Raw genomic sequence first — 25,179 nt, 5'->3', positions numbered from 1 at the left:
TTATTTTTCAGATATATAATTAAAACCAACATCAGAGGAAGTTCTTAGTATTAAAATTGCTAATATGTCTTTCTCGCAGGTGTAGAAACAGTGGGGAAATTTCCACCCTTTGGATACATCACTTGCAATTTAGCTCAGGCCAAAGTGGAATTGACTTCCTGTCCTTAATGAACAGAATGTATTCTAATGAAAGAGTCAGGTGGAAACTGAAACAGAAGGGACAGAGAAGGGCCAGCCTCCTTGAATTTGACTCTGGTATCCAACCGAGAGCTCTGAGGATCAGAGTCCATTTGCTTATCTGGGCTTTTATTTTTAATTTGTTTACAATGTGGTGCTAAGAAGTGCTACCCGCCCAAGACCTTGACCACACCCATGGGCTTTACTGGCATTTCACAGCCTCAGGCAGCTTAAGACCCAGGGGAGAGCTCTGGGGGAAGAGTCCCAAGTTCTCTCCTGCCCATGGCAACTCACATCCTGATTCCTGTAATCTAGGCTACTGGGGTGGGAAAATCCCTGAATCTCCATGGCTCAATTACTCAGTAAGCATTGTTTCTCTCAAAGTCTGCTCCAAAGATGACCAGCCTAAGAATATACCTGCAGCTGCTTATTTAAAATGCATATTTCTGAGCCCTTCCCAGACCTAAGGAGTTGACTATCTCTGGGTCACTGGAACTTACATTTTCAACGTCTCCAAGCAATTCTCTTGTGTATTAAAATGTGAGCACTGCTAACGTTAGAGAAGAATTGTTGGCCCTTTTCTCAATTTTAGGGCTTCCCTGGTGGCTCAGACAGTAAGCAAACTGCCTGCAATGCAGGAAACCTGGGTTCGATCCCTGGGTGGGGAAGATCACCTGGAGAAGGGAATGGCAACCCGCTCCAGTCTTCTTGCCTGGAGAATTCCATGGACAGAGGAGCCTGGTGGGCTATAGTCCATGGGGTTGTAAAGAGTTAGATTCAGCTGAGCAACTAACACTTCGTCCATTTTAAAAACTTGCTATTTGATCTAGAGGCAGAATACAGGACTCAGCTCCAAAGAGGCAAGCAGGCAGCCAGGATATATAGGAGTTTTTTCAGCAAAGACCAGGTGTTTAGAACATCAGAAAGATTCCTGTTAATTAAAGAAAACCAGATATCTCCCATTAAGGAATTTAGCGCTTTTCTATGAATGGGAAGATGCAAGAGTCTGCGCTAACTGAAATCATTTCTTTGAAATGCACCTCAGCTCTCTGGGGTCAGTATCCTGCTTATCTCCTTCCTAAATGCCCTCAAGGTGCCCTGAAGTTGGAGGTGACTGCAGCCACTGAGGGTTTGGCAGCCCCTTTGTCTCCATCCTGAGTCCCTCAGGGCTCGCCCTTTGGCGCACTTTGTGCGGCTTTGATGGCTGCAATAGCCTTTGTTTACTGGTAAGGCAGACAATATTTTTCATCCACACAGACATCAGGAACTCTGGCCTAAAGGGGAAAAGGACAAGAATCAATAGATGGCTCATATATGGTCTTATGCAAAATAGGAATGATGGAGTTGCAAGGGTGCTATCAGAACCAACTGGAGGGACCAGAGCTTCATGGGAGGCTCCCTGGTGGAGGTGGCCCTGAGCTGAGATTAGGAAGACAGACAGGAGCCGGGTGATGGCAGGGAAGGCATGGAGAGGAGACATTCCAGCCCAAAGGAGCAGTATGCCAAAACCTTGGAGGTAAGAGAATTGTAGGGTCATTCAGGAAGCTGCAAGTCATCCAGAAGAGAAAAGATAGAAAAGTTGAAAGGGCTGAGGCCAGAGTTGTTGGCAGGGGCCAGCCAAGAGGGCCATTTGGGGCAAGCTAAGTACCTGTCCTGTGACCACCTGATTCAATTTGTATTTCAGAGAGTTAATTCTGGCTGCAGTGTAGATAGCGACTTGGGAGGGGTAGGATGATTGGTCAGTCCATCAGGGAGGATGGTAGTGTTTGGACCAGATAGGGTGATAGACATGAAGTCAGGAGACTGAGGAAGGGAAGGGACAGGACTTGGGGTCCCAGTGGTAGGCTCAACATCAGAGGCCACCCTCCAAGCCCAAGAAGAGTGTATGCAGCCTTGGCTCACAGCTGCTGTTGTTCGGTTGCTCAGTCATGTCCGACTCTCTGCAACCCCATGGACTGCAGCACGCCAGGCTTCCCTGTCCTTCACCATCTCCCGGAGCTTGCTCAGACTCATGTCCATTGAGTCGGTGATGCCATCCAACCATCTCATCCTCTGTTACCCCCTTCCCCTGCCTTCAATCTTTCCCAGCATCAGGGTCTTTTCTAATGAGTCAGCTCTTTCCATCAGGTGGTCAAAGTACAAAGTGCTGGAGCTTCAGCTTCAGCACCAGTCTTTCTAATGAACATTCAGGACTGATTTTCTTTAGGATTGACTGGTTTGATCTCCTTGCCGTCCAAGAGCCTTTTCAGTATGAAAAGGCTCACAACTAGAACAGAGGAAATTCTAAGATGAGAACTTCCAAGATCAATGGAGCATGTAGGAATAGAATTTCAATGACCCATTTTGGTTGTCACTGGTTGTTTCCATCTCTCCCACTAAGAGAAACTCATAAAAGTGGGCTCAGAGGAAGTGCCTGCAATGGGCTTCCAGGGTTCAGGCAGTGCCAGGGCAGTGTCCATTTATGACCGGCAGGGGGCAGCACGACAACTTACAGAAACCAAAATGAGAACTCGTTTCCGACGACTAAAAAAATAACCGCAAACCACCCCCCAACTGAAACGAGGGACGTTTTGGTGATTAATTTGTGCATTCCAAAGCGATTGATGTGGCTAATTTGTAATTAGCAAGTTTTGCTACAGTTTCAACAGCTTTTCACACCAGGGTATGCCTTGCACCTCTTGTTCCGATTTCTTTTTGTTATTAAACACATATTCTACCTATTACTGCCTCTAGTGTGGATTTTTCTGCCTCTGCGTGGAATGATCTTGGACAGCATTCTCTCAGATTTCTGAGTCTGTTGGCAGAGAGGGGTTTTTAATCGAAGAGACAGTGTAACAAATGTTGAAGTTTTGTTTTGTTTTTGTCATCTACAATTGCTTCATTTCAGCACAACTACTTAAATTATTTTAAAGTGTTCCCTTCCAAACCTGGTCCATAGGCATACATTTTTGCAAAGACATAATCGGAGTCTGTTTTATCATTTTTAAAAAGAAGCTCATATATATATGTTCTGTTCTGCTAAGTATCTAGTCTCTTCTGAGATCTCACCCACTTCCTGAACTTCAAATATCACATTGCCCAGAAAGGCAGCCACATGTTTATCTCCACTCAACCTCCGGTATTTATTCATCCATCCTTCCATCCATCCATTAATTCATTCCATGCACTGTGCTTCGGACTGGGAATACAAATGTGAGAAGAAGGTGTGGTCCTGTTTGGGAGCTTACAGAGCCTTTGGTGGTGGATGGGGAGGGTGGAGAAGTGAACAGACCATTATGCTGCAGTGAGATTGGTGATCCAGTGGGATTTTTGAGGAAGAAACCCTAAAACTGACTTGGGGGCCTGAAGAAAGGGGAGAAGACCAGCTGAGAAGAGGAAACTGCAAATGCAAAGATACAGACACTCGAAACATCGTGGCATCTTCCAGAAACCACAGTGGTTTAATATTGGTAGAGCGTATGTTGGCTGGAGACTGAGACAGTAAGGCTGGCAGGCAGGGACCAGATCCGTGAGGGTCTTGCACAGGTCTTAGGCCACTGTCTTGTAGATGATGAACAACTTAGTTCCAATGGGTTTGTCACTCTGCAGCTAGAGTGAGAATGTATTGTGAAGATGAAGAGATAACCAAGGTGTACCCAGTGCTTCAGAATCCCACAGAATCAAGCGGCAGGTGGGATCTTAGTTCCCTGACCAAGGATCGAACCTGCGCCCCCTGCAGTGGAAGCTCTGAGTTCTAACCATTGGACTACCAGGGAAGTCCCTCCAATCCCTAGGTTTTAGCAGTGCTGGAAAGTCCCGGTATTCCCTTCTCCAGACGCTTCACCCACGAGCCACACTCTTCTTCATCCCAAGTGTAAATGGCTTCCTGGAGTTCTTTCTTAATGTCTGGGCTTTGCACATGCTGTGCCCTCTCCTGGAGCAATCTTTTCCTCTCGGGCTAACCAGAGTCTGAGTTGAAACCTCCGGCCTCAGTCTTCCCTGGTCCTGGACTAGATCAGGTCCCCTGCTCTATGTCTCAAAGCTGCCCCTCCTGAGTGTTATATTCTCAGCAGTGTGTCTTTCCCTTCAGACTGTGAGCTCTGTGACAGATTATCTTGCTATCTCCAGAGCAGAGGCTCAGCTAACATTGTACACAGCAAGAATGAATGCATGGAGCTTTTGGACAATGTACTTGTTATTTCTACCTGCATATTTCTCAGAATGATGAACCCTACCCTTCCCAGGTAGGGTATCAGTATTTTTCTACCTGCCCCTTCCCAGGATATGCCCCCAAGTCAGCCCCATGACCCCCATCTGCTGCCCAGTCAGCTCCTCCTCTAACTTGCAGATTTCTCTGACCACTCAAAACAGAGGCAACTCTTCCCTCACTTCCTCCTCCCCTCTGCTCAGCAACTGAGTCCTTCCCTTTAATTTCTATTTTTTTTTTTTCTGACACCATACTAGAACAGTTTCAAAGTAGGGGGAAAATATGGGTTTTACAACAAGACAGGTCTAGGTTCCAATCTCCGATCTACTATATTTGGGTTTCCTTGGGTGAGTTTCTAACCTCTTTAAGCCTCAAATTCCCAGTTTGTGAAATGGGGATGTTATACACAGTAGAAACACTGTGACTTTAGTACAAGTCAGGAGGTAAATAGATACCTCTTGTTGTTTCCGTGTCAGATATCTCCTGCTTAAAAACCTGAGAGGTTGTTACTTGTCAGATCAGACCAGATCAGTCGCTCAGTTGTGTCTGACTCTTTGCTACCCCATGAATTGCAGCACGCCAGGCCTCCCAGTCCATCACCAACTCCCGGAGTTCACTCAGACTCACGTCCATCGAGTCAGTGATGCCACCCAGCCATCTCATCCTCTGTCGTCCCCTTCTCCTCCTGCCCCCAATCCCTCCCAGCATCAGAGTCTTTTCCAATGAGTCAACTCTTCGCATGAGGTGGCCAAAGTTCTGGAGTTTCAGCTTTAGCATCATTCCTTCCAAAGAAATCCCAGGGCTGATCTCCTTCAGAATGGACTGGTTGGATCTCCTTGCAGTCCAAGGGACTCTCAAGAGCCTTCTCCAACACCACAGTTCAAAGGCATCAATTCTTTGGCGCTCAGCCTTCTTCACAGTCCAACTCTCACATCCATACATGACCACAGGAAAACCATAGCCTTGACTAGACGAACCTTTGTTGGCAAAGTAATGTCTCTGCTTTTGAATATGCTATCTAGGTTGGTCATAACTTTCCTTCCAAGGAGTAAGCGTCGTTTAATTTCATGGCTGCAGTCACCATCTGAAGTGATTTTGGAGCCCAGAAAAATAAAGTCTGACACTGTTTCCACTGTTTCCCCATCTATTTCCCATGAAGTGATGGGACCGGATGCCATGATCTTCGTTTTCTGAATGTTGAGCTTTAAGCCAACTTTTTCACTCTCCACTTTCACTTTCATCAAGAGGCTTTTGAGTTCCTCTTCACTTTCTGCCATAAGGCTGGTGTCATCTGCATAGTTGAGGTTATTGATATTTCTCCCGGCAATCTTGATTCCAGCTTGTGTTTCTTTCAGTCCAGCGTTTCTCACGATATACTCTGCATATAAGTTAAATACAGAGGGTGACAACATACAGCCTTGACGTACTCCTTTTCCTATTTGGAACCAGTCTGTTGTTTCATGTTCAGTTCTAACTGTTGCTTCCTGACCTACATACAAATTTCTCAAGAGGCAGATCAGGTGGTCTGGTATTCCCATCTCTTTCAGAATTTTCCACAGTTTATTGTGATCCACACAGTCAAAGGCTTTGACATAGTCAATAAAGCAGAAATACATGCTTTTCTGGAACTCTCTTGCTTTTTCATGATCCAGCAGATGTTGGCAATTTGATCTCTGGTTCCTCTTCCTTTTCTAAAACCAGATTGAACATCAGGAAGTTCACGGTTCACATATTGCTGAAGCCTGGCTTGAAGAATTTTAAGCATTACTTTACTAGCGTGTGAGATGAGTGCAATTGTGCGGTAGTTTGAGCATTCTTTGGCATTGCCTTTCTTTGGGATTGGAATGAAGCCTAAACTGTGCATCTTGGCCTTGCTTCTCATTACTCCTCCCCCTAAATCCTAAACTCTTGTCAATCTGAAATATTGGCTGATTTCATCACTCTTTCCTCCTTGCTTTCATGTTGCAGTTCAAACACCAAGTCCTCCCTGACTATCTGAGCATGAGGTAACTGGCTTCCTCCTCTCAGTCCGGTATGTAGTTCAGTGGCCCTCAGGACCAGCTGTTTTGTCTTGCAGACTAGGCAACTCTCTTCTAGAAGACAAACTGCTGAAAGCAGAGGCTTTGTCAGGTTCATCTATCACTCTGCACAGTGCCTGGCATGCAGCTGATGCTCAACAAGTACTGAGTGAAAGAACAATTCATTCTCGTCATTTCAGTGGGCTTGTTTTCTCTATAGGATCAGCCGTTTGGTTATTCTCACCTCTAGCTATTTTTTTGGCTTCCAGGAAGCACATTACCATTGGATGCTCTGTTCTCTCCTTTAACTGCAAGGAGCTTTTGGAACTGAAAAATAAGAGTTACTCCTCTAAGCCTCATCTTCTGCCACTCCCCGGTTATGAATTGAACTCCTCAGCATTGCAGGGAACATGACTCTCACGCCTCCGTTCCTTTGTACGTGCATGCTGTTCCCTTTGCCTGGAATGCCCTTACCCTGGCTTCTCTGGCGAACTCCTACACATCCTGCAAGACTCGGCTCCGTCATCACCTTCTCTGAGAAAGCTTTTCTGAGATGGGCAAAGTAGCAACCCCTCTCTCCCATCTTTTTAGCTTCCTCAGCGTTACTCCAAATAATTCTAACAGTATTTGCGGTATTATTTGTTTCTGTTTCTTTTTCTTCCACTCCTCTAGACCCTGAATTCCTTGAGGGCCAGGATTTCTGTTCATTGTTGTGCCTTCTATAGTTCGCACAGTGCTTAGCATGTATTAAGCACTTGATTCAATGGATGAACGAATAGGTTAATTCATCTCATACTGCAGAGTTTGATGTGAAGTGAAAGTCGCTCAGTCGTGTCCGAATCTTTGTGACCCCATGGACTGTAGTCCATGGAATTCTCCAGGCCAGAATACTAGAATGAGTAGCTTTTTCCCTTCCCCAGGAGATCTTCCCAACCCAGGGATCGAACCCTGGTCTCCTGCATCGCGGGCGGAGTCTTTACCAGCTGAGCCACCAGCGAAACCCAAGCATACTGGAGAATTTGTTTGGACCAAATTCTCAAATATCTCAAGACCTGGTCCTCTATTTGGAGTTCTTCACGCTGGAGATTCCTTCCTCCTCACCTCCCCCGCCCTCCCCCCATACCCCAGCCAAATTGCCTCGGTTTGGTGGAAGGGGAAAAGAAGCGATCAGGACGTGGAGGACAGTCATTTCTCCGAGTGAGCGCTAATTTACCCGCTCTGGCACCGAAAGGGTTACAAAGACCGCGGCGGGTGGAGCCCGGCCGGTGCCACCTGCTGAGGGGCGGCCCGGCGCCTGCGCCCTGGCCCGTCCCCGTCTACCTGCGGGGGCCTGGCGGGGGTGGGGCGCTTGCGCTCTGGGTCTTTTCCGCCGGGGGAAGTCTCGCGGGGGTGGGGCGGGGCGGGGCCGCGCGCGCAAGTTCTCGCGGGACCCCGACGAGGAGCGGAAGCTAGGCGGCTGTGCTGCTTCAGCGACCGGACGGCGGCGGCGGCGGCGGCGGCGACGACGGCGACGGGCAGGACTGTGGCGGTGACGGCGGCGGGGACAGGCGCTGCTCTCTGGGAGCCGCAGCGGGGTCGGCAGCCGCTCGCACCGCTGCGGAGGGGCCGGCCGGGCCAGAAGCCGAGCAGCTGCGCCACGGTGAGCGCGGCCGGTGGCGGCGCCGCTGCCCCGGTGCCCCTTCCTCCCCGCTTCGGTAGCGGGAGTTGGCCCGGGGTCGGGGGGGGTGGCCCGGGCCTGGCGAACCGGGGGCTGCCGGGCCTGGAGGTCGGGAGAGCGCAACCCCCGGGCTCGGAGCTCCACGTTTCCCCTTTTGGGGCGCTTCCTTCCTGGGCACCGTTCCTCCCCTGACCCTGGACAGAGCCCCAGACCGCGGCGCAGGAGGACGGGGTGGGTGGGTTCCTAATTGAATTTCACACCTTTTCCGTGAGGCTTTTGCGCCGCAGGGGCCCGGGGAGAAGAAGCCCCAGAGCACCGGGCGCTCATTCCGTGAGTCAGTCTGACTCGGCACCGGGAGGCTGGGGGTTCGCGGTGGTTGCGAATGTGGTAATGGATGCTTCTTCAACCTGCTCGGCCACCACGTCACCATCTCCGGGTGTTTGGGGGCCGAATTTTGGGAGAAAACCCACCACTCCTATTAAATCCTGTGAGCGAGGACGTTTGCTATCGGAGCCAGTCGAAATGGCTTTGTTTCTGTCGCGTTTTGTTTTTTTTTTGCGGGGGACTACTCTTTGGAAAAAAACGTTTGTCAAGAAAAATAAGCAGCAGTTGACTGGAATGCTTCGAGGAGAGAGGGGAGGGAATCCCTGGTGTTCTTCATTTTGCAGCGCTCTCCGTGTATCTGATGGTAAGCCCTGTGAGTTACAGCTTATTTAGGGAGTTAAGTCTAGGTTGGCTTCAGGTACAGTAACAGTATAATTTGCAGGGGAGCCCAGGTGCCCTCGAAGTCTGTCTTTGGGTACTGTTGATTCTCGGAAAAAGCGGGAAAGACTTGTGAGAGAAATTAGCGTTAGTCTTGGCTTTCTAGTGCCTCTTTCGCTTCCCTGCTCCCCAGTTGTTTCGTTCTGTTTCTCTCTTTCCACTGCGGACACTAAATGCTTACTCGTATAATGCAAGTCACTTGCCCCCTCCCCCCCGTTTTTTTCTTATCTACTTCCCTTTCCTCCTCATTGTCCCCTCTCTGGTACAGTTTTTTGAGGTTTCGGCTCTTTGGCATAATTTGTTTTCTCCCTCATTTAAAGATCCCGTTTCTCTCCCGGGAAGATGCCCTCTTTCTTGCTTTATCCTTTACTTTTGAGCGTTCACTGTATTCCTTCAGCCAGCCAGAAGGGTTGCTAGAGAGCCGTGCGAGACTTAAGTTCTCCCGCCTGGGAACTGGGAGGCTCAAAGGATTGAATTCAGCCACAAGTAATCAATACTGCCACTAGGTCATAAGTGTAGCTTGCTTGTGGTTTTGTGTTTTATTTGTTTTCTTCGTGTTTAGATCACGGTTTTCTGCCTGCTCACGCTTCTCTTTTTATGTCTCTCTTAAAAGGAGATTGGGTCACTTTGGAGCTTATATTGGCTTTTAGTGGGGGTGATGAATGTTCAAAACGAAAACCAATGATAGCCCTGTACTACAGTAGAATTAAGATAGCCTGATACATTTAAGGAAATAAAACTTATTTAGATCATTGATGAATTAATTAAAAGCTTGTTGGTGGTAATAGTACTAATTTGTTCCTTACCAGCCTTCTGAGATCAGGTGTCTTTTCCTGCATCTGTTGTAATCAGCCTTCTTTGTTATTGTTGGGTTTTTTTTTTTTTTTTGCAGAAAGAAATAACTTTGTTTTGTTACTCCTTCCTTTGTTAAGAATTTTCTGAATCCCCAAATTAAAAAAGGTTAATTCTTGTAATCAACTTTCTTTGATACTAAAAGCAGGCACTGAAATGCTTGAGGCAGTTTACTTACTCAGCCAGTGTATACAGATTTGGGAGACTGCTAGGTTTTAAATACTACTAGTCAGTGGGACGACAGAGGATGAGATGGCTGGATGGCATCACTGACTCCATGGACATGAGTCTGGGTGAACTCCGGGAGTTGGTGGTGGACAGGGAGGCCTGGCGTGCTGAGATTCATGGGGTCGCAAAGAGTCGGACACGACTGAGCGACTGATCTGATGTGATCTGAGTCAGTGGTACTTAGAGATTTTTCTCCGTGATTTGCTGTTACTGTGTTGCATGTCGTACAGCAACAGCTCTAGTTGTTACTTAGAACAGAAGAGTAGTAGATTTTGGAGAAATGATGTAATAAGAAGTAGAGATCCATCCTGAGAGAAACTAATAGTTACTTGCTTAATTCAGAAGAACTTTCTGGCAGTCTTGAATCCCACTGAGAGCCTTTGGTTCTATTTGTCAAAGCTGGCTTTTCCCAGTTGTGCCAAGTGAGTGTGTTTTCACTCTGTGCCAAGACATGGCAGTGCATGGTCTGAGATGCAGAGCTTGAAATCTGGTCCAGGAGCCCTTACAGGACAGCCTTGTTTCGTTTTGTTTTAATTTAGCATGCATAAGAGTTACCTGTGGGGCTTCCCTTGTGGTCCAGTGGTTAAGACTCTGAACTTCTGCTGCAGGGGGGCGAGGGTTCCATCCCTGGTCGGGGAACTAAGATCTCATGTGGCGTGGCGAGGCCAAAACAAAAAACATTACCTGTGAATCTTGTTTAAAGTTAGGTTCCGGGGCTAAGGTCACACTACACTGCAGAACTCCAGAAGGTGCCTCTCAGTGAAGCAGTCCCTGAATGGGCTGATTTTGATGTAACTGGTCCAAGGGCCAGAATTGCTGTTACAGGATGCATCTGTAAATTTGTGAGACTGCAACGTGACTTTAAATTACTGAACTTAAAATTATACTTTCTGTACAGAGTAAACAATTAAAAGCCTAACAGAATAAGTGACTATAGATGTGATCAGTTTTACATGTGGGAATATTTGTGCATTGTTAGGACTTGGATTTGGGGTTTCCCTGGTGGCTCAGCTGGTAAAGAATCTGCCTGCAATGCAGGAGGCCCCGGTTCGATTCCTGGATTGGGAGGATCCTCTGGAGAAGGGATAGGCTACCCACTCCTGTATTCTTGGGATTCCCTGCTAGTTCAGCTGGTAAAGAATCCACCTGCAATGCAGGAGATCCCTGTTTGATTCCTGGGTGGGGACAATCCCCTGGAGAAGGGAAAGGCTACCCACTCCAGTATTCTGGCCTGGAACATTCCATGGACTATAGTCCATGGGCTCTCAAAGAGTCAGACATGACTGAGTGACTTTCACTTTCAGGACTTGGATTTGGAGCTGTTGAAGTTTATATTTACTGGTCAATGTGCTTAATTGCATCCGACTTTTTTGTGACACCATAGACTGTAGCCCACCAGGCTCCTCTGTCAGTGGGATTTCCCAGGCAAGAATACTGGAGTGGGTTGCCATTTCCTCCTCCAGGGGATTTTCCCGACTGAGGGATCGAACTCACATCTCCTGCATTGCGTCTCCTGTGTTGTAGGCCGATTCTTTACCACTGAGCCACCAGGGTAACCTATATTTAATGGGATTGTTAATTTGCCTACCAGAGCATTCTACTGAGTCTGTGTGTAGATGGAACTCTAGATTTACTGAGAGCACGTGGACTGATATTGAAGAGGGACCAGTGATGCTGGTTAATACCTCTTAGCGCTTTACAGCAGGGACTCAGCCTTTACAGGCTTTTTAATTAGCAAAATGACTTTATAAGGTGTAGGTGCTGTGATTTTCCTCATTTTCCAGCTGAGGGACACTAGGAATTAGAGAACGTGAGTTATTTCTCCAGTGTTGCCCACCCAGTTAATAAGTGGTAAAGTGATAGCTGAATCCCGGTCTAACTCCAGAGCATCAGTGAGGTTTTGGGTTTTCTTTCTAACTGTAATAGCAATACGTGCTTATGGTGAAAACAGTGAAAGTGCAGTTGAGGCCTGTGGTCCAGCAAGTAGAAATATTCTGTCTCACAAAAATATCTGTCTTACTTCCAGAGATAATCATTGTCAACCTTTCAAATTGTTTAATAACACACTGATACATATTGTTTTATAGAAATGGAATAACTAATTTTTCTGCAGTTCTTTAAAGACTTGAGCATATGTCTTGGTGCTTATATAGAAAGGTATTTCTTAGTTAGCTTCATGGATATTGATCGGGGATAGATGTATTTTGCACATGGTATTTGTGTCACTGTTTTAGTGAGATAAATCTGGAATGTGATATTGCTTGTCCAAGGATGAATAGGTGTCTTAAAATTATCAATAGATGCTATAAAATTACTCTCAGAAAAGATTGAATTGATTAATTCCCTGCTAGAGTGTGGACTGTAATGGTTTTAATGATTTTAATACAGTTCCAAGCATATTGTTAGATATATAGTAATTCTTCAAAATGTTAAATTAATAAACATTGGATAAAGAGTCTGAGAATAGTATTGCAGAGACTGGATAAATCTTTAAAAATTTGACAATTAGTAGGCGAAAGAAATCTCATTGTTTAATTTGCTGGGTTTTTTTGGGGTGGGTGGGGTGTTTTTTGTTTGTTTTGGCTGTGCTATGCAGCTTGGGAGATATCAGTTCCCTGACCAGGGTTTGAACCTGGGCCATGGCTATGAAGGCCCTAATTTGCCATTTTTAATAGTGAAGATAAACATCTGCTAAGTAGATGTCCATTTTAAGTAGAGTCCATTTTAACTTATTTTTGAGTGACTTAATGTCAGTCTCTATGGAGATGTCAGCTCCGGGAGTTGGTGATGGACAGGGAAACCTGGCGTGCTGCAGTCCATGGGGTCGCAGAGAGTCAGATATGACTGAGCGACTGAGCTGAATGTCAGTCTCTATCCAATGCGCTTCATGTATGTATGTTATCTGATTTAATGCCTTGTGAATCAGTAAGTGATACTATCCCCATTTTTACAGAAGAGCGAACTGAGGCTTGTTTAAAAGGCTTGTTCAAAATTACGGCTGATATGCATCAGGGTCAGTACTTGAACCCGGGTCAGCCTGCTGTTACAAACCATGCAGGCTTAACACTAAGCTATGTTGGTCTAGTGTCCTGTATTTTATTTTCTGTGAATTTTGGGAAGGAGAGAGTTGCATAGAGAAAATAAAATCCTATGAATACCTTTGTGTGCCTGTGTGTGCTCAGTCATGTCTGACTTTTTGCAACCTGAGGGACTGTAGCTTGCCTGGCTCCTCTGTCCTTGAGTTTTCCCAGGTAAGAATACTGGAATGGATTGCCGTCTTCTCCAGGGGATCTTCCTGACCTAGGGATCGAACCCAAGTCTCTTGCATCAGCAGGTAGATTCTTTACCGCTGTACCACTTGGGAAGCCCACAAATACCTTTAGGAGACTGCCTTTTAGGATGCGGTGCAAATGAACAACTCGAGCTGCACTCGCCGTTTTAACGTTGCCTGAGATTGGCTGCAGGGTGTGGGCTGGTCACAGTTCAGACACACTCTGGTCAGGCTTCGGGTTAGTGTACTCCCAGTTCATTTTCCTGGGGAATCAACAGCAGCATCCACTCTTAAAATCGTTATACATCGTGTGTACTTTTAGATTTCTTTCTTTTTAAGCAATTAGTGTGGCGTACGTGATAGAATGTTTCTGTCTTTAGTGAAACACACCCTTTTGAATTTCTCTAGCCTGGGTTCTTTTCTGTGGCTAGCCTAACAAGCTGACCTCCTTGCATTTCCTCTGTGAGACACTAATTTTTATTTGGCACAGCCACCAGAGCTACTGATTAGTTTCATTTCTGTTCAACTGTATCTTACAAAGCAGTTGTTGCTTGAAACACAGTTTTCTTGAGTGTTAATCTGTTTAAGCTTTCTCTAGAAAACCTAAGGTAGAAAGTTGAGTAACAGGAAAGCAAATGTTGAAAACCGTCTTGATTTCTAGGGTCTGGCTGTTTGGTCACACTGCAGTTGTCTGGAATCCTGAATGACGAAGTTTATGCCCCGTGACACATAGTACCTTTAGAGCCACAGTGCTTTGGGTTTCTGTCTGATTTCTGTTTTTCAAAAATTAAACTCTTTAATTTTTTTTGACCTGCGTAATTATCCTTCAGCTTCTCATCATTGGTACCTAGTCCCAATAATCAGACCTGGAGACCAATAAAAATAAAGGGTCAGGTCAGGGTATGGAAAATGTTGATAGGCATGTAGCAGAGATTTTTTTGGAGAAGCTGTAAAAAAAATTTTTTTTAATATGTATACATTGGAAAGTAGGCAGAAAGAGGAGAAAGTTGTTAATGCCGGAAAAACTGAAAGATTATACCAGAAAGGAAGACTGGTTATCATACGTTATTTATTTATTTATTTATTTTTCCATACGTTATTTAAATTACTAGTGAACAATATTTCCTAATGTAATAGTATGAAAAAGCGTTAGTTTCTCAGTCATGTCTGACTCTTTGCCACCCTGTGGGCTGTAGCCTGCCAGGCTCCTCTGTCCATGGGATTCTCCAGGCAGGAATACTGGAGTAGGTTGCCAACTGGTTAAACCAGAATGTGTGGCATCATAGGGATGGGCTGTTTTCACTCAGTCGTGTCTGAATCTTTGCGACCCCATGGACTGAAGCCCACCAGGCTTCTCTGTCTGTGGGATTCTCTAGGCAAGAACTATTGGAGTGGGTTGCCATTTCCTACTCGAGGGGATCCTCCTGACCCAGGGATGGAACTCACGTCTCCTGCTCAGCACAAATTCTTTACCACTGAACCACCTGGGAAGCCATAGGGATGGGGCAAGGTGAAGTTGGCAGGGGTGAAACAGCTGCGTCCTTGTCTTTTAGGTGACAGGTGACGGCTGGAATAAACTAAGAAACAGCAGCAGAAGCATATTATTTAGAAATATTGTTAGTAAACTTAGAGAAACTATAACCAAAATTGAGAGTGATTGCTTGTGGGTGTTGGGTAGGGAACTGTTCTTTTTAATAAGCCTTTTATTTACCCTGACTTTAAAAATTACATATATGGATTCATGTCATTAAAAAGTAACTATGGTGAGTGTAAGTAAAGGGTATTTAAGGACACACAAATACTCTGAGATTGGTGTTCGTTTTTTTATATATATATTTGTTAGGACTCTTTCTTTGCTTTCCTCTCTTAGGGCCAGCACAGCATAATATATCCTAGGTATGGCCTGACTGAATAAACATGGGTTTAGTTTATTAGTTTACCTGCCGTGGAATGTTTGGCCTTCAGAATTCGACTGAAGGACTTTTGTTGCCTGGTGAGTCTTTCCTCCTTGGTAACACTCATTTCCCTGTAATCTTAATATTCCCAGCTGGTTTACGCCTCAGTCTTTTTGCAGCTATGCTTGATTAATGCCCCAATTGTTAACTTTAGAACAAAAGAATGATAATCACTCGTGCCCCTCAAATGAGTCCTCTGCTAGATGGTAATTATCCACCAAAGGGTGTCACTATAAATAATCTGTCCTCATTCTGCCAGGGTCATTGTTGTTTCTGCTTTTGTTTAGCCTGTATGAAAATAGTGGCTGGCCAGACAAGAATGGGGCTTCATTTTCCTTTACTTGTGCAAAGGCCAAGGCTGTGTTTCAAGTTCAGGGCTCCAAACTCTTCACTCCTCTGCAGTGATTGTACTGCCCAGGTTCCTTCCCAATCACCTGGTACATGACCCAAGGGTTATTACAGAGTCTTTGCCTGCAAGATGCTGTTTGGATCAGTTTAGTACTCCTCTGGCTCTGAGAAAAGCAGCTGTTCTTAGGGTAACTGTGAGAGGCTTCTGTTTGGCCCTTTGGCACCATTTCCTAGGCAAGATATCTGGCAGCTCAGATTCTGAAAAAGGGATTGCTTTCAAGTGTAGATCAGGACTTAACTGTGCTCCTTAGGCTAGTTAGGAATGAGTCCGAGGCTGCTTCTGGAATGCTGAGCCTTGGACGGCTGTTTCAAGGGCTGTTGGCGCCCCTGAAGTCTTGGGGGTCTTGGAAGGGGAGCCCTTTGCAGGAGTCCGTCTCCGCCCACCAGAGATTCTGAGCTCCATCTCCTTTCTCTGGTCACCTGAGCTTGCCCATCACGGATCGCGAGTGGAGAGCAGCCAACTGAATAAAAAAGTAGTTCGCAGGGTCATGCTCCCACTTTCTAGGGGAGACGGTTTAGTTTCAGAAAACAGTTAAAGCAGCCAGGGACCAAACCCACGTTGCTGCCTTTTGACTATGGAGAAGGGGACCCAGCTTTTTCAAAAAACCAGATCGGTTGGTAGGAGAAAGGAGGGAAGGGGCCTGTATCACTGAGAAGAGTAGGGGGCCATCCCCTGGAGCAGGCCTTTCTTCCGGTGGACTGCATTTCGTGCCGGGAGAGCAGCGTGAAGGTCTAGGGAGGAAAGGCGGAGACCACCGGGACTCCAGCCGGTTCCTGCACGCCGAGCACACCCAGCGGGAGGGAAGAGGAAGTGTGATCGGGAAAGGCCCGAGCCGCCGCCGCCATTGGCCGGCAGGCCTGTCAGTCGCCTGGGGGCTGAGGCTGAAAAGAGGAAGAAGGAGCTCGGGGCTCCTGCCTGGAAGGGAGGGCGGAGGGCTGAGCCCGACCGAGCCAGGGGGCGTGGGGGCTGGGACGGCAGGCCGACGGGCAGGGCGGGGCTGCCTTCGATCGGGCCACTTCTCTCAATCTGCGCTCTTCTGATTCAGGGTGGCATTGTGTGTCCCGGCGTGCGGGAGCCAGTCCCCGAAGAGAGGCGAGGCTGAGCCCAGAGCGCTGGGTCGCTTCAGCAGGGAAGACTCCCTTCCCCCCTGCTCCAGGCTGCTGAGCCCTGAGCCCCGCTCAGAATGGAAGCCATCGCCAAATATGACTTCAAAGCCACCGCAGACGACGAGCTGAGCTTCAAAAGAGGGGACATCCTCAAGGTAAGTACTGATGCTCAGCAGGCGGTGAGACAGCCTCTCCCTGTGCTCACCTGCCTTCTTTTGCCCTGATAACACACAAAGAAGCTGTGCTTGTCCTTGTTTCATTGCCCACTTTAACATTTACCATCCTGGGTGATTTGGAAAGCTAGATACCTGGTGGAATATCAAATATGACTTCAGGTGGCTGGGGTGATGTACGGTCTTTAACTGCCTTTGTGTGAATGCTTAAGTATTCATATTTGCTTGTTGAAATTGGTAGTTCATGTAGAGTTGTTTTTTTTTTTTTAAAGAAGGATTTGTGAATAGCACTCAATTAGTCTTATTTTTGGAGAAGGAAATGGCAACCCACTCCAGTATTCTTGCCTGGAGAATCCCAGGGACAGGGAAGCCTGGTGGGCAGCCATCTGTGGGGTCACACAGAGTCAGACACGACTGAAGCGACTTAACAGCAACAGTCTTATTTTACATAGTCAAAAGATTTTTGCATTCTGGAATGTGATTCTAGTAGGTTAGAAATTAATTTACCCTGGTTTAGAGAGGTGGTTAGAAGTACATGGCAAAACTTATTCAAGAATCTCAGTGTATTCTTATTCTTTGTGAAACAGCTAATGGAGTTCTAAATATCAAGGTTCAACTTGCTATTGTACAACAGATTTTGATTTTCTTGAAAGAAACTTGAGCAGTTACCCCATATTAGGACACTTTGTTGCACGAAAGAAACCTGCTGACAGTTTAAAAATAAGCTTCTTTACAGTTTGCAGCTCATTTTGAGCCCCACTATTTACATGAGATTCGCCTTCCACTTGGCAAGTGTTAATTAGGGTAGCATGATGGCAGCAGCTTGCCCTTTTGGATACGCAGTTCATTTTTACACGGGTGGGTGTTATCGAATAGTGCATCAACCCTGGGAAAAACCTAAAGTTTAATGTTTGAGTCTTCACTGTGTCTCCAGTTTTGACTTTTTTCCACTGAACCTCAGTCAGATGGTTGGAATTTGCCAACCAGTTGTTTATTACTCTTAATGAAATTATTAGCATTTTATAAAGAAGAAAGTGGTAATACAGAAGTATGATTCTTTATCAGAGGACTTGTGGCTTGTTTCTGAGTTTTGTGGGCCTGAGGAGAGTCATTCTTCCGCTCTGGCTACCGGAGGCGCAGAGTCCTGCTCCGAAGCTACCTACACGGTGGCTTCCCTCATGTTAGAAATGCAGGCTGTGCTTCATAGAAGGCGATTGAAGAGCCCTGTAAGAAGCAGACTGCGTGTGTTCTTTTCAGCTGTTTTTGTGATGCCAAGCTTTTTGACAGTATTCTCAAAGTAAGCATGAAATTGTCAGAAAGCAGACAAAACCAGCTGAGTGAAATACTATACGTCGTCTGTTTCTTTAGGGAGAAATCACCAGACTTAGACCCTAAATTATTCTGTCGTTGATTTCCAGAGGAGATTGATGTTTTCCTAGGTGATTACTATTTTCAGCAGATAACCTTCTCCTGATAGCATAATAAGATTGGCTCTTCAAAGAGGAAGAAAAAAAGACAAGTAGCCACGTTTGTCACTTGTACAAAAATGCTTTGGGGGTCAAGCTTCGGGGTTTTGTTTGTGTGTTTACTTAAATACAAATTAGAGTTTTTTGTTAAGCTTACCCTAGAAACTTGCACCTAGAAGTTCATATTTTTTCTGTAAGTCTGTCCAGCTGCACGTTTAGCACTGAAGCAACAGATCAAAACAAAACTGTGAGCTTGAGTCTGTTTTAGAGAATTTTTAAGTGAGAACGTTCCCTGTTGGTACTACCACTGAAGTTAGTCTTGATCACGAGCATTTTGTAAGTTCTCTACCTTAAATCGGTAAACTTCTTGTTGTTTAGTCACTAAAGTTGTGTCTGACTCTTTGCGACCCCATGGACTGCAGCACACCAGGCTTCCTTGTCTTCAGTATTTCCTGGAATTTGCTCAAACTCATGTCCATTGAGTAGGTGATGCCATCTAACCATATCGTCCTCTGTTGCCTCCTTCTCTTGCCTTCAATCTTTCCCAGGATCAGGGTCTTTTCCAGTCAGTCAGCTCTTCACATCAGGTGGCCAAAGGATTGCAGCTTCTGCAGCAGTCCTTCCAGTGCATATTCAGGGTCGATTTCCTTTAGGATTGATTGGTTTGCTCTCCTTGCTGTCCAGTGATTCTTGTTCAAACTTCTTGAACAAGTGTAATATCCTTTCCCATCCCACAATGAGGATGATAATGTAATTTTTTTATGAATTTTTATGATGGAGGAGAAAGTGAATCAGAATGCTCGCATTTACTTTCAGAGTGTCTGGGGAAAGAGAAAATACATATGTTTGGTTCTTTCCAGTTTGGCAGATAACTGGCATATGAAGTCATACTGCCATTATTGCTTTTGAATGGTAGCCGTTAGCTGTTTGTTAGTAATCTTGTGGCTTTACTCCAAAAAAAAGAGTGACGGTACAGTAGTTGCCCTTTGTCTCATAATCTGTGAGACAGCTGAGTGAAGAGGAGGGACACTGCTTTGTCTTAAATGCTATTACTTAAAAAATAATTTTGTTTTCTTTTGATTATTCAAGGAGTAACTGGCTTCATTTGCATGGCTGTGATTTGTTTTGCTAACTCTTTAGGCTGTTGGTTGTGAGCCAAGTTATGGTTAGAAGTGGCTGGAAAGCATTGACCAGATTCCCTCGATTGAAATAAGCATGTATTTTCTCTTTGTTGATAAGAGGGACACATACACATGGGCATTGAATACATTTTATTTGAAGATAATGAAATAGAAAGGGGCTCAGCCCTCTGCCTCTGGCTAGAGTTCCTGGTTAACTTTTGGTGGGTGTTGATGCCTGTCCTCCAGCACACCACTTCCTTAATTTCTGTTTATGTATCGATTTGTACTGCCTTGAGAAAAGAGAACAAGTTAAAACAGCTTTTTGGAAGCCTTAAGTAAGGCTTCAATATATCTGCCTTTGTTAATTTCCCTCTTAAAAAAAGCTTACGTTTTTCTTGAGGAGGGCCAGGGAGGGCACTGGGACATAGGGAATGGAAGAAACTGTTCTACTTCTGCAGTTCAGGCCTTACGTGGCTGCTGCTGCTGCTAAGTCGCTTCAGTTGTGTCTGACTCTGTGCGACCCCATAGACGGCAGCCCACCAGGCTCCCCCATCCTGCATGGCTGAAAGGAACCTAAATTTCGCCCCCATTGGAGGGCAGCCTTGAGCTAGCCCCAGGGGTTCTCCACTGAGGCCCTGAATCCTCTGCCCTAGAATACACAGAATGCTGAGCTTATCTGAAGTTACATCTGCCTTCTAGTGGCTTTTTTGTACCTCTACTTCAGCTAGGAATTAAGAGACTGTTTTGAGCTCTCAAACCTGGGCTCATTGCATTCTTGAGCTGGATCCTTATTTTCTAGAGACAGACCTTTGACTCTTGAAGAATACCAGCAGTAGATCATCTCATGCTCTTTGTCTGGCATGAACCTCCTTTCCAGGTTCCTAAACTGCTTTAAAACTCGGTCTTGGTGGCTTTAAAACTCGCTCAGTGCTGGTGGCCCTGTTTCACGCTTACATCGCATCTCCATGAGCCACATTCTGGGGTAAGTGGCCTTGAGAGTTGGGGGAAAAATAGATGTACGTTGTCTCTTCAGGAACTCTAAAATAAGAGAAATAAGGTAAATATATGAAACTATGCAAGAGTGTGTAAAGTTAGAAGATCTTCAGAACAGGAAGAGACTTCCTTATTTTACAGGTGAGGAAATGGTGGCCGTGGAGCTTAATGTGTCACAGCTGTTAGTGCTGATCTGGTATTTGAGAGAATGCTGAAGTTGGGTCACACACTTTAACTGCCAGTGTAACTTAGAGGGAAAGAGATTGGTAAGAGCTCAAGTCGGAGAGAGCTGCGTGGAGGAGGCGTGACTTGCACTGGTCCTTGTGTTGAGCAGGGGGAGGGGGAGCGGGACTGGGCTTGTTGTGTTTGAGACAGGAATGTTAGAATAAGGTGATAGTCTATGACAGAATGGAAAATAAGATAGAATTGGAGCCAAGCAAGGAAAACTCAGTAAGAGTTCGATCTTGTCCTTAAGCCTCTGAAGGTTATTAGCTGATGATGAAAGTATCCTCTGTGTAAATCTAATGATTTCTAGGAGGGGAGCCTGGAGTCCCAGCCTCCCGGGTCACAGTTATCAGGCTGTGACATATGGGCCCGCACAGGTATTGGAGACCAGGAGTGAAGGACAGGGGTGCTTTGAGTTAAAGGAAATATAATGGGATTTCTGCTTGTCACAGGTGGTGGGGGGGGCATTTGAATACATCTCCTGTATAAACTGAGAAAAGAGTGTCCATTGAGTATGCTCCTGAGAACCAGGAACATGAACTCGGGTTTGATTAGTTACAGTTTTCACAACAGCTCGTAAGTCCTGGATTTCAGTACACAAGTCTCATTTCAGGTGTTTGAATATCATACCTAAAAAATAAGAAGATAGGGTAGATTTTTTTCCTTCAGTGTTTCAAAATGAGCTTATTGATATAGTTTTTGAAGTATTTCTTTGCCTATTGATAAGAATTGTTACCAGTCTTGTTAACTAAACTGGAAATGTTGTGTTTAAGCCTCGAGAATGAGGACAGTTTGAGTTCTCTTTCAGCATTTTGTTTGCCTTTCATTGTATGTATTTCACCCTCCGCCATCTGAATGGACTGTTTCTAAATAGGTGCTAAGAATGAACTTTCAGTTCCTATTCAGTGTTCCTTTTGAGGGGACTGGGGCCCGGGGAGGGGTGGGAACTGGCAGAAGACCAGTCATCCCTGTTTGGAGAAAGAAATGTCTAGGGAAACGCACCGTTCTTTTGGGGTCTTCAGTTTTGACCGCCATGAACCATTATAGTTAAGTCATCATTGAATAGCTACTGTTGATGGGGCATTTAATATGTGCCTCAGAGTTATACGTGATTTCTGATTTGGGGCATCGAAAGGTTGGCATTATTAGTGCCATCTCATGGGTGCAGAAGTTAACTAATGGGCTCAGGTAAGAGGCAGAGCTGGGGATTGATCTTCAGCTGGCTACAGTACTTCCCCAGCGGTACATAATGCCCCTGTTAACCATCAGGTATGAGTAAACCAGAAATGGCGGTCCTGAATTGCTCACCTACGAGGCACGGACAGCTGTCTCATGGCACTGTCTATGCATGGTGACATATTAGATACCCTACCTAAAGTAAGCTGAGGTTAATGAGGAAATGAGGTGGGGAGAACGGTCATTTCGCCTGTCCGGTGAGAAAAGCTGATGAACACGGGCCCACCCTCTTGGCTAGGGTGTGAGGATATGGGTTTGTCGCCTCCCGCCAGTAGAGGTTTGCGCACATACATTGATTTTTCTGAACAGTGGCTTGGTGGTATAGGTTAGACCATAAAATGACCCAGCAATTCTACTTTTAAGAATTCATTCTTAACAAAATTCACACACATATTTAAATTTTAGATATAAGGATATTTATTTCAGTGAATCTGTATACCACCTAGAAAAGAACTTTCTGCAGTTTAATTATGATATAGGATCATTTTTAAGATGCACTTCAGAGATATTAAAAGATGTAAATAAAGGCATCTTCGAATCCGTAGAATTACTACCTATTAGGGGAAAAAAACCTTACAAGAGCTGATTGTGGTGCCTGTAAAGTGGGCTTCCCAGGTGGCTCAGTGGTAAAGAATCTGCCTGCTCTGTGGAAGATGTGCGTTTGATCCCCTGGGGGAGGAAATGGCAACCCACTCCTGTATTCTTGCCTGGAAAATCCCATGGACCAAGGAGCCTGGTGGGTTACAGCCCATGGAGTTGCAAAGACAGACACAACTAACTGAGCAACTGAAAAACAGCAGTGCCTTTTTTGAGGAAAATGTTGGCTTTTTGGCAGATATGTCCTCTCTTCTACCTCCTGGTGAGTGTGGAACGAGAGACACTTGTGGTAGCGTGCTCCAGGCCTGACTCACCTTCAAATCCTGACTCGGCCACTGGCAGGTCCCGCCTTGTGGTCTTGGGAAGCTCTGCTTTGGTTCTACCATCCTCAGAATGGGAACAGTGGCATCTGCCTTCCTAGAGTCACAGTGAGGATTCAAGAACTAATACATTAGTGTGCTTAAGGCAGTGACTTGCATTAAGTAGATAGTTGAGCTCCCTGCCATTAATTGTATTGATGTTTCTCAGACACACAAGAGGCAAGAGGGTGTCTGTCCAGCCACTGTCTCAGGTAACTGTTAAGTCACATGACTTGATGCACATAACTGGCCAGGTGCTTGTCCTAAAATTACCTCAAACTCGGAACTGTGTACACTGTCCCAGAGCTGAGCTGAAAGCATGATATTGATGGAGGATGTGTGAAAGACAAGTAGTTTCTTTGTTCTTACAGTCTCTGGTCTCTCTTAGGGTTAAACCGGAAAGGAAAGAGGTGAGTATTTAGCCCAGCATCCTCTTGGGGACCTCGTTGTTGTATATTTCTTGGGCTGAGTGGAGCTTTGGGATTATGCTGAAATGATAGATGAAACAGCCTTGGGAAAAACTGCTTATTTTCTATAGGGTGTCCTTCATTATTAGGCCTTCCCTGGTGGCTCAAATGGTAAAGAATCTCCCTTGCAATGCAGGAGACATGGGTTTGATCCCTGGGTCAGGAAGATCCCCTGGAGAAGGGAATGGCTACCCACTCCAGTATTCTTGCTCGGAGAATCCCATGGACAGAGGAGCCTGGAGTCTTTGGTTATTATAGGCGTCCCCAGGCAGGACTTGTGGGAGAATGTTCTCTATGGTCTGAGTATCTAGAAGAGGTATATTTTCCCCTCAGACAGCTTTTTGAAATCTTAAGGATGCTATAAACAATGCTTTGGTATGTTTCCTTCTTTATCATGTAGAAAAGCTTAGAGCCTATTTTGGTCTCATTTCCAGCAATAGCTCTTATATTTTCTGTCCTAATGTTTTTATTGAAACAGGTAATAATTATTAGTGGTTAAATAGTGTTTTTTTCATGCTAACAATGGCTTTGATTTTTAACCAATTTGTTTTTTCTTTAACAGCAGAGCTTTAAAATCTACATTTAGCAAAATGGCAAAGACTTTTGTAATACTTTGCTTTTGAAAACTACAGAAAGCATCAGTTTTGTTTTTTTTTTAAGTGAGAGGAAATGTATTTTGGACCTTGAAACTGTAAACTTCACAGAGAACAAGAGAGCAGTGTGTTTTCAGTCAGAATATTGACCATTGCACGTCCTCTTTGTGTCATTATTTCATAGGTCTTTTACTTTCCTGGACAAATGTGTATGGTTTGAAATGGATTGCTAGAGGAAAAAGAATATATTTTCATTTTATTATCGGTTTTTCCATTTTTCTTAACATTTAAAATTACTTTAACAGAGATTAATAGAAAAAAATAGGAAATTCAAAGACCTACATAAACTCCTCACTCCAGCATTTTTACTATTACAGGTCTCTTCTAGGCTTTATCATTGTACAAACATTTTTATAGTGCTATGATTATAGCAGACTTAAAATACAACATATGTTACCATTTTCCTGTATTTGTTTTACTAATTATTTTTAATGGTTTAGTATTTTTAGATATTTGTGAAGTTAATATTCTGTAATTGACTTAGATATTTTCCTATTGCTGGATTCTTGTTTCTATTAAAAATTTAGTGCATAATCTCAGAGGAGGCTTTTGATTATGTCTGATGCTCTATTGTCCTAAAGGACTGCACAGATTACCTACTTGAGATCACGTTAAATGAGAATGGCCCGTAATCTGAGAATACACAGTAATAGTGCAGCTAGTGTTGGCTTCATTCTCTGTCCTCCTCTAACAATAGAACATTATTCAGTTTGACAGTGTTTTATAAGACTGTGGAGCCAGATTTGTGAAGTGATTGAATCCCTTCTTCAGCATCTAAGATCCCTCACAACAGCATACGATCTTTCTGAAGCACGCTTTATTTCTTACTGTTCTTTCAGGTGATTAATTTGCTTTTTTATAGCTGTGTCAAGTAAACAAGTAATTTTGATAGCTGAGAAATTTGATGTGTATTCATAGATGTAGTTTTAATTCAGTTTTACTTCTCTGGCTAAATGAATCCCTTCTAGAGGGAGATCATCCATCCTCACTCATGTTTGGAAAAAGATGGGAAGACAGACAAACCAGGCTTTGTTGAGTTGATGCTGCAAATGTTTAGCTTTAGAGCCAGGAGGCTCTGCTGAGAGCTTTGGCAAAGTAGAGTGACTTATTGAAACATCCTCACGCTCTTACGTGCACTGCGATACAAAGAAAAAAGAAAACTGTCCTGTTTTCTCTGATTGTTGGGATGACTGAGAACTGTTGCTTTCTATAGCATGCTTTTCTATAATGGATATTTTTATAGGCATATATTAGTTTCATAATCAGAA

General features: G+C 44.9%; 1 protein-coding gene across 1 annotated transcript in view; it reads left to right on the top strand.

Moving 5' to 3' along the window:
- Positions 1-7,804: 7,804 nt before the first annotated feature.
- Positions 7,805-25,179, top strand: part of GRB2 (growth factor receptor bound protein 2) — a 67,552-nt gene continuing 50,177 nt past the window's right edge. The window contains exons 1-2 of the mRNA XM_086356113.1: positions 7,805-8,020; positions 16,561-16,776. Coding sequence (XP_086212239.1) covers positions 16,699-16,776 — 78 coding nt within the window. The 5' untranslated portion in view covers positions 7,805-8,020; positions 16,561-16,698. The remainder of the gene's footprint in view (positions 8,021-16,560; positions 16,777-25,179) is intronic.

The sequence above is a fragment of the Bos grunniens genome, chromosome 19 (genome assembly GCF_055505025.1).
Source record: "Bos grunniens cultivar Pamir isolate PY7600 chromosome 19, Bosgru_T2T1.0, whole genome shotgun sequence".
Taxonomy (NCBI): domain Eukaryota; kingdom Metazoa; phylum Chordata; class Mammalia; order Artiodactyla; family Bovidae; genus Bos; species Bos grunniens.
Note: the sequence above shows the minus strand (reverse complement) of the source record. Positions and strands in the feature narration are given on the sequence as shown.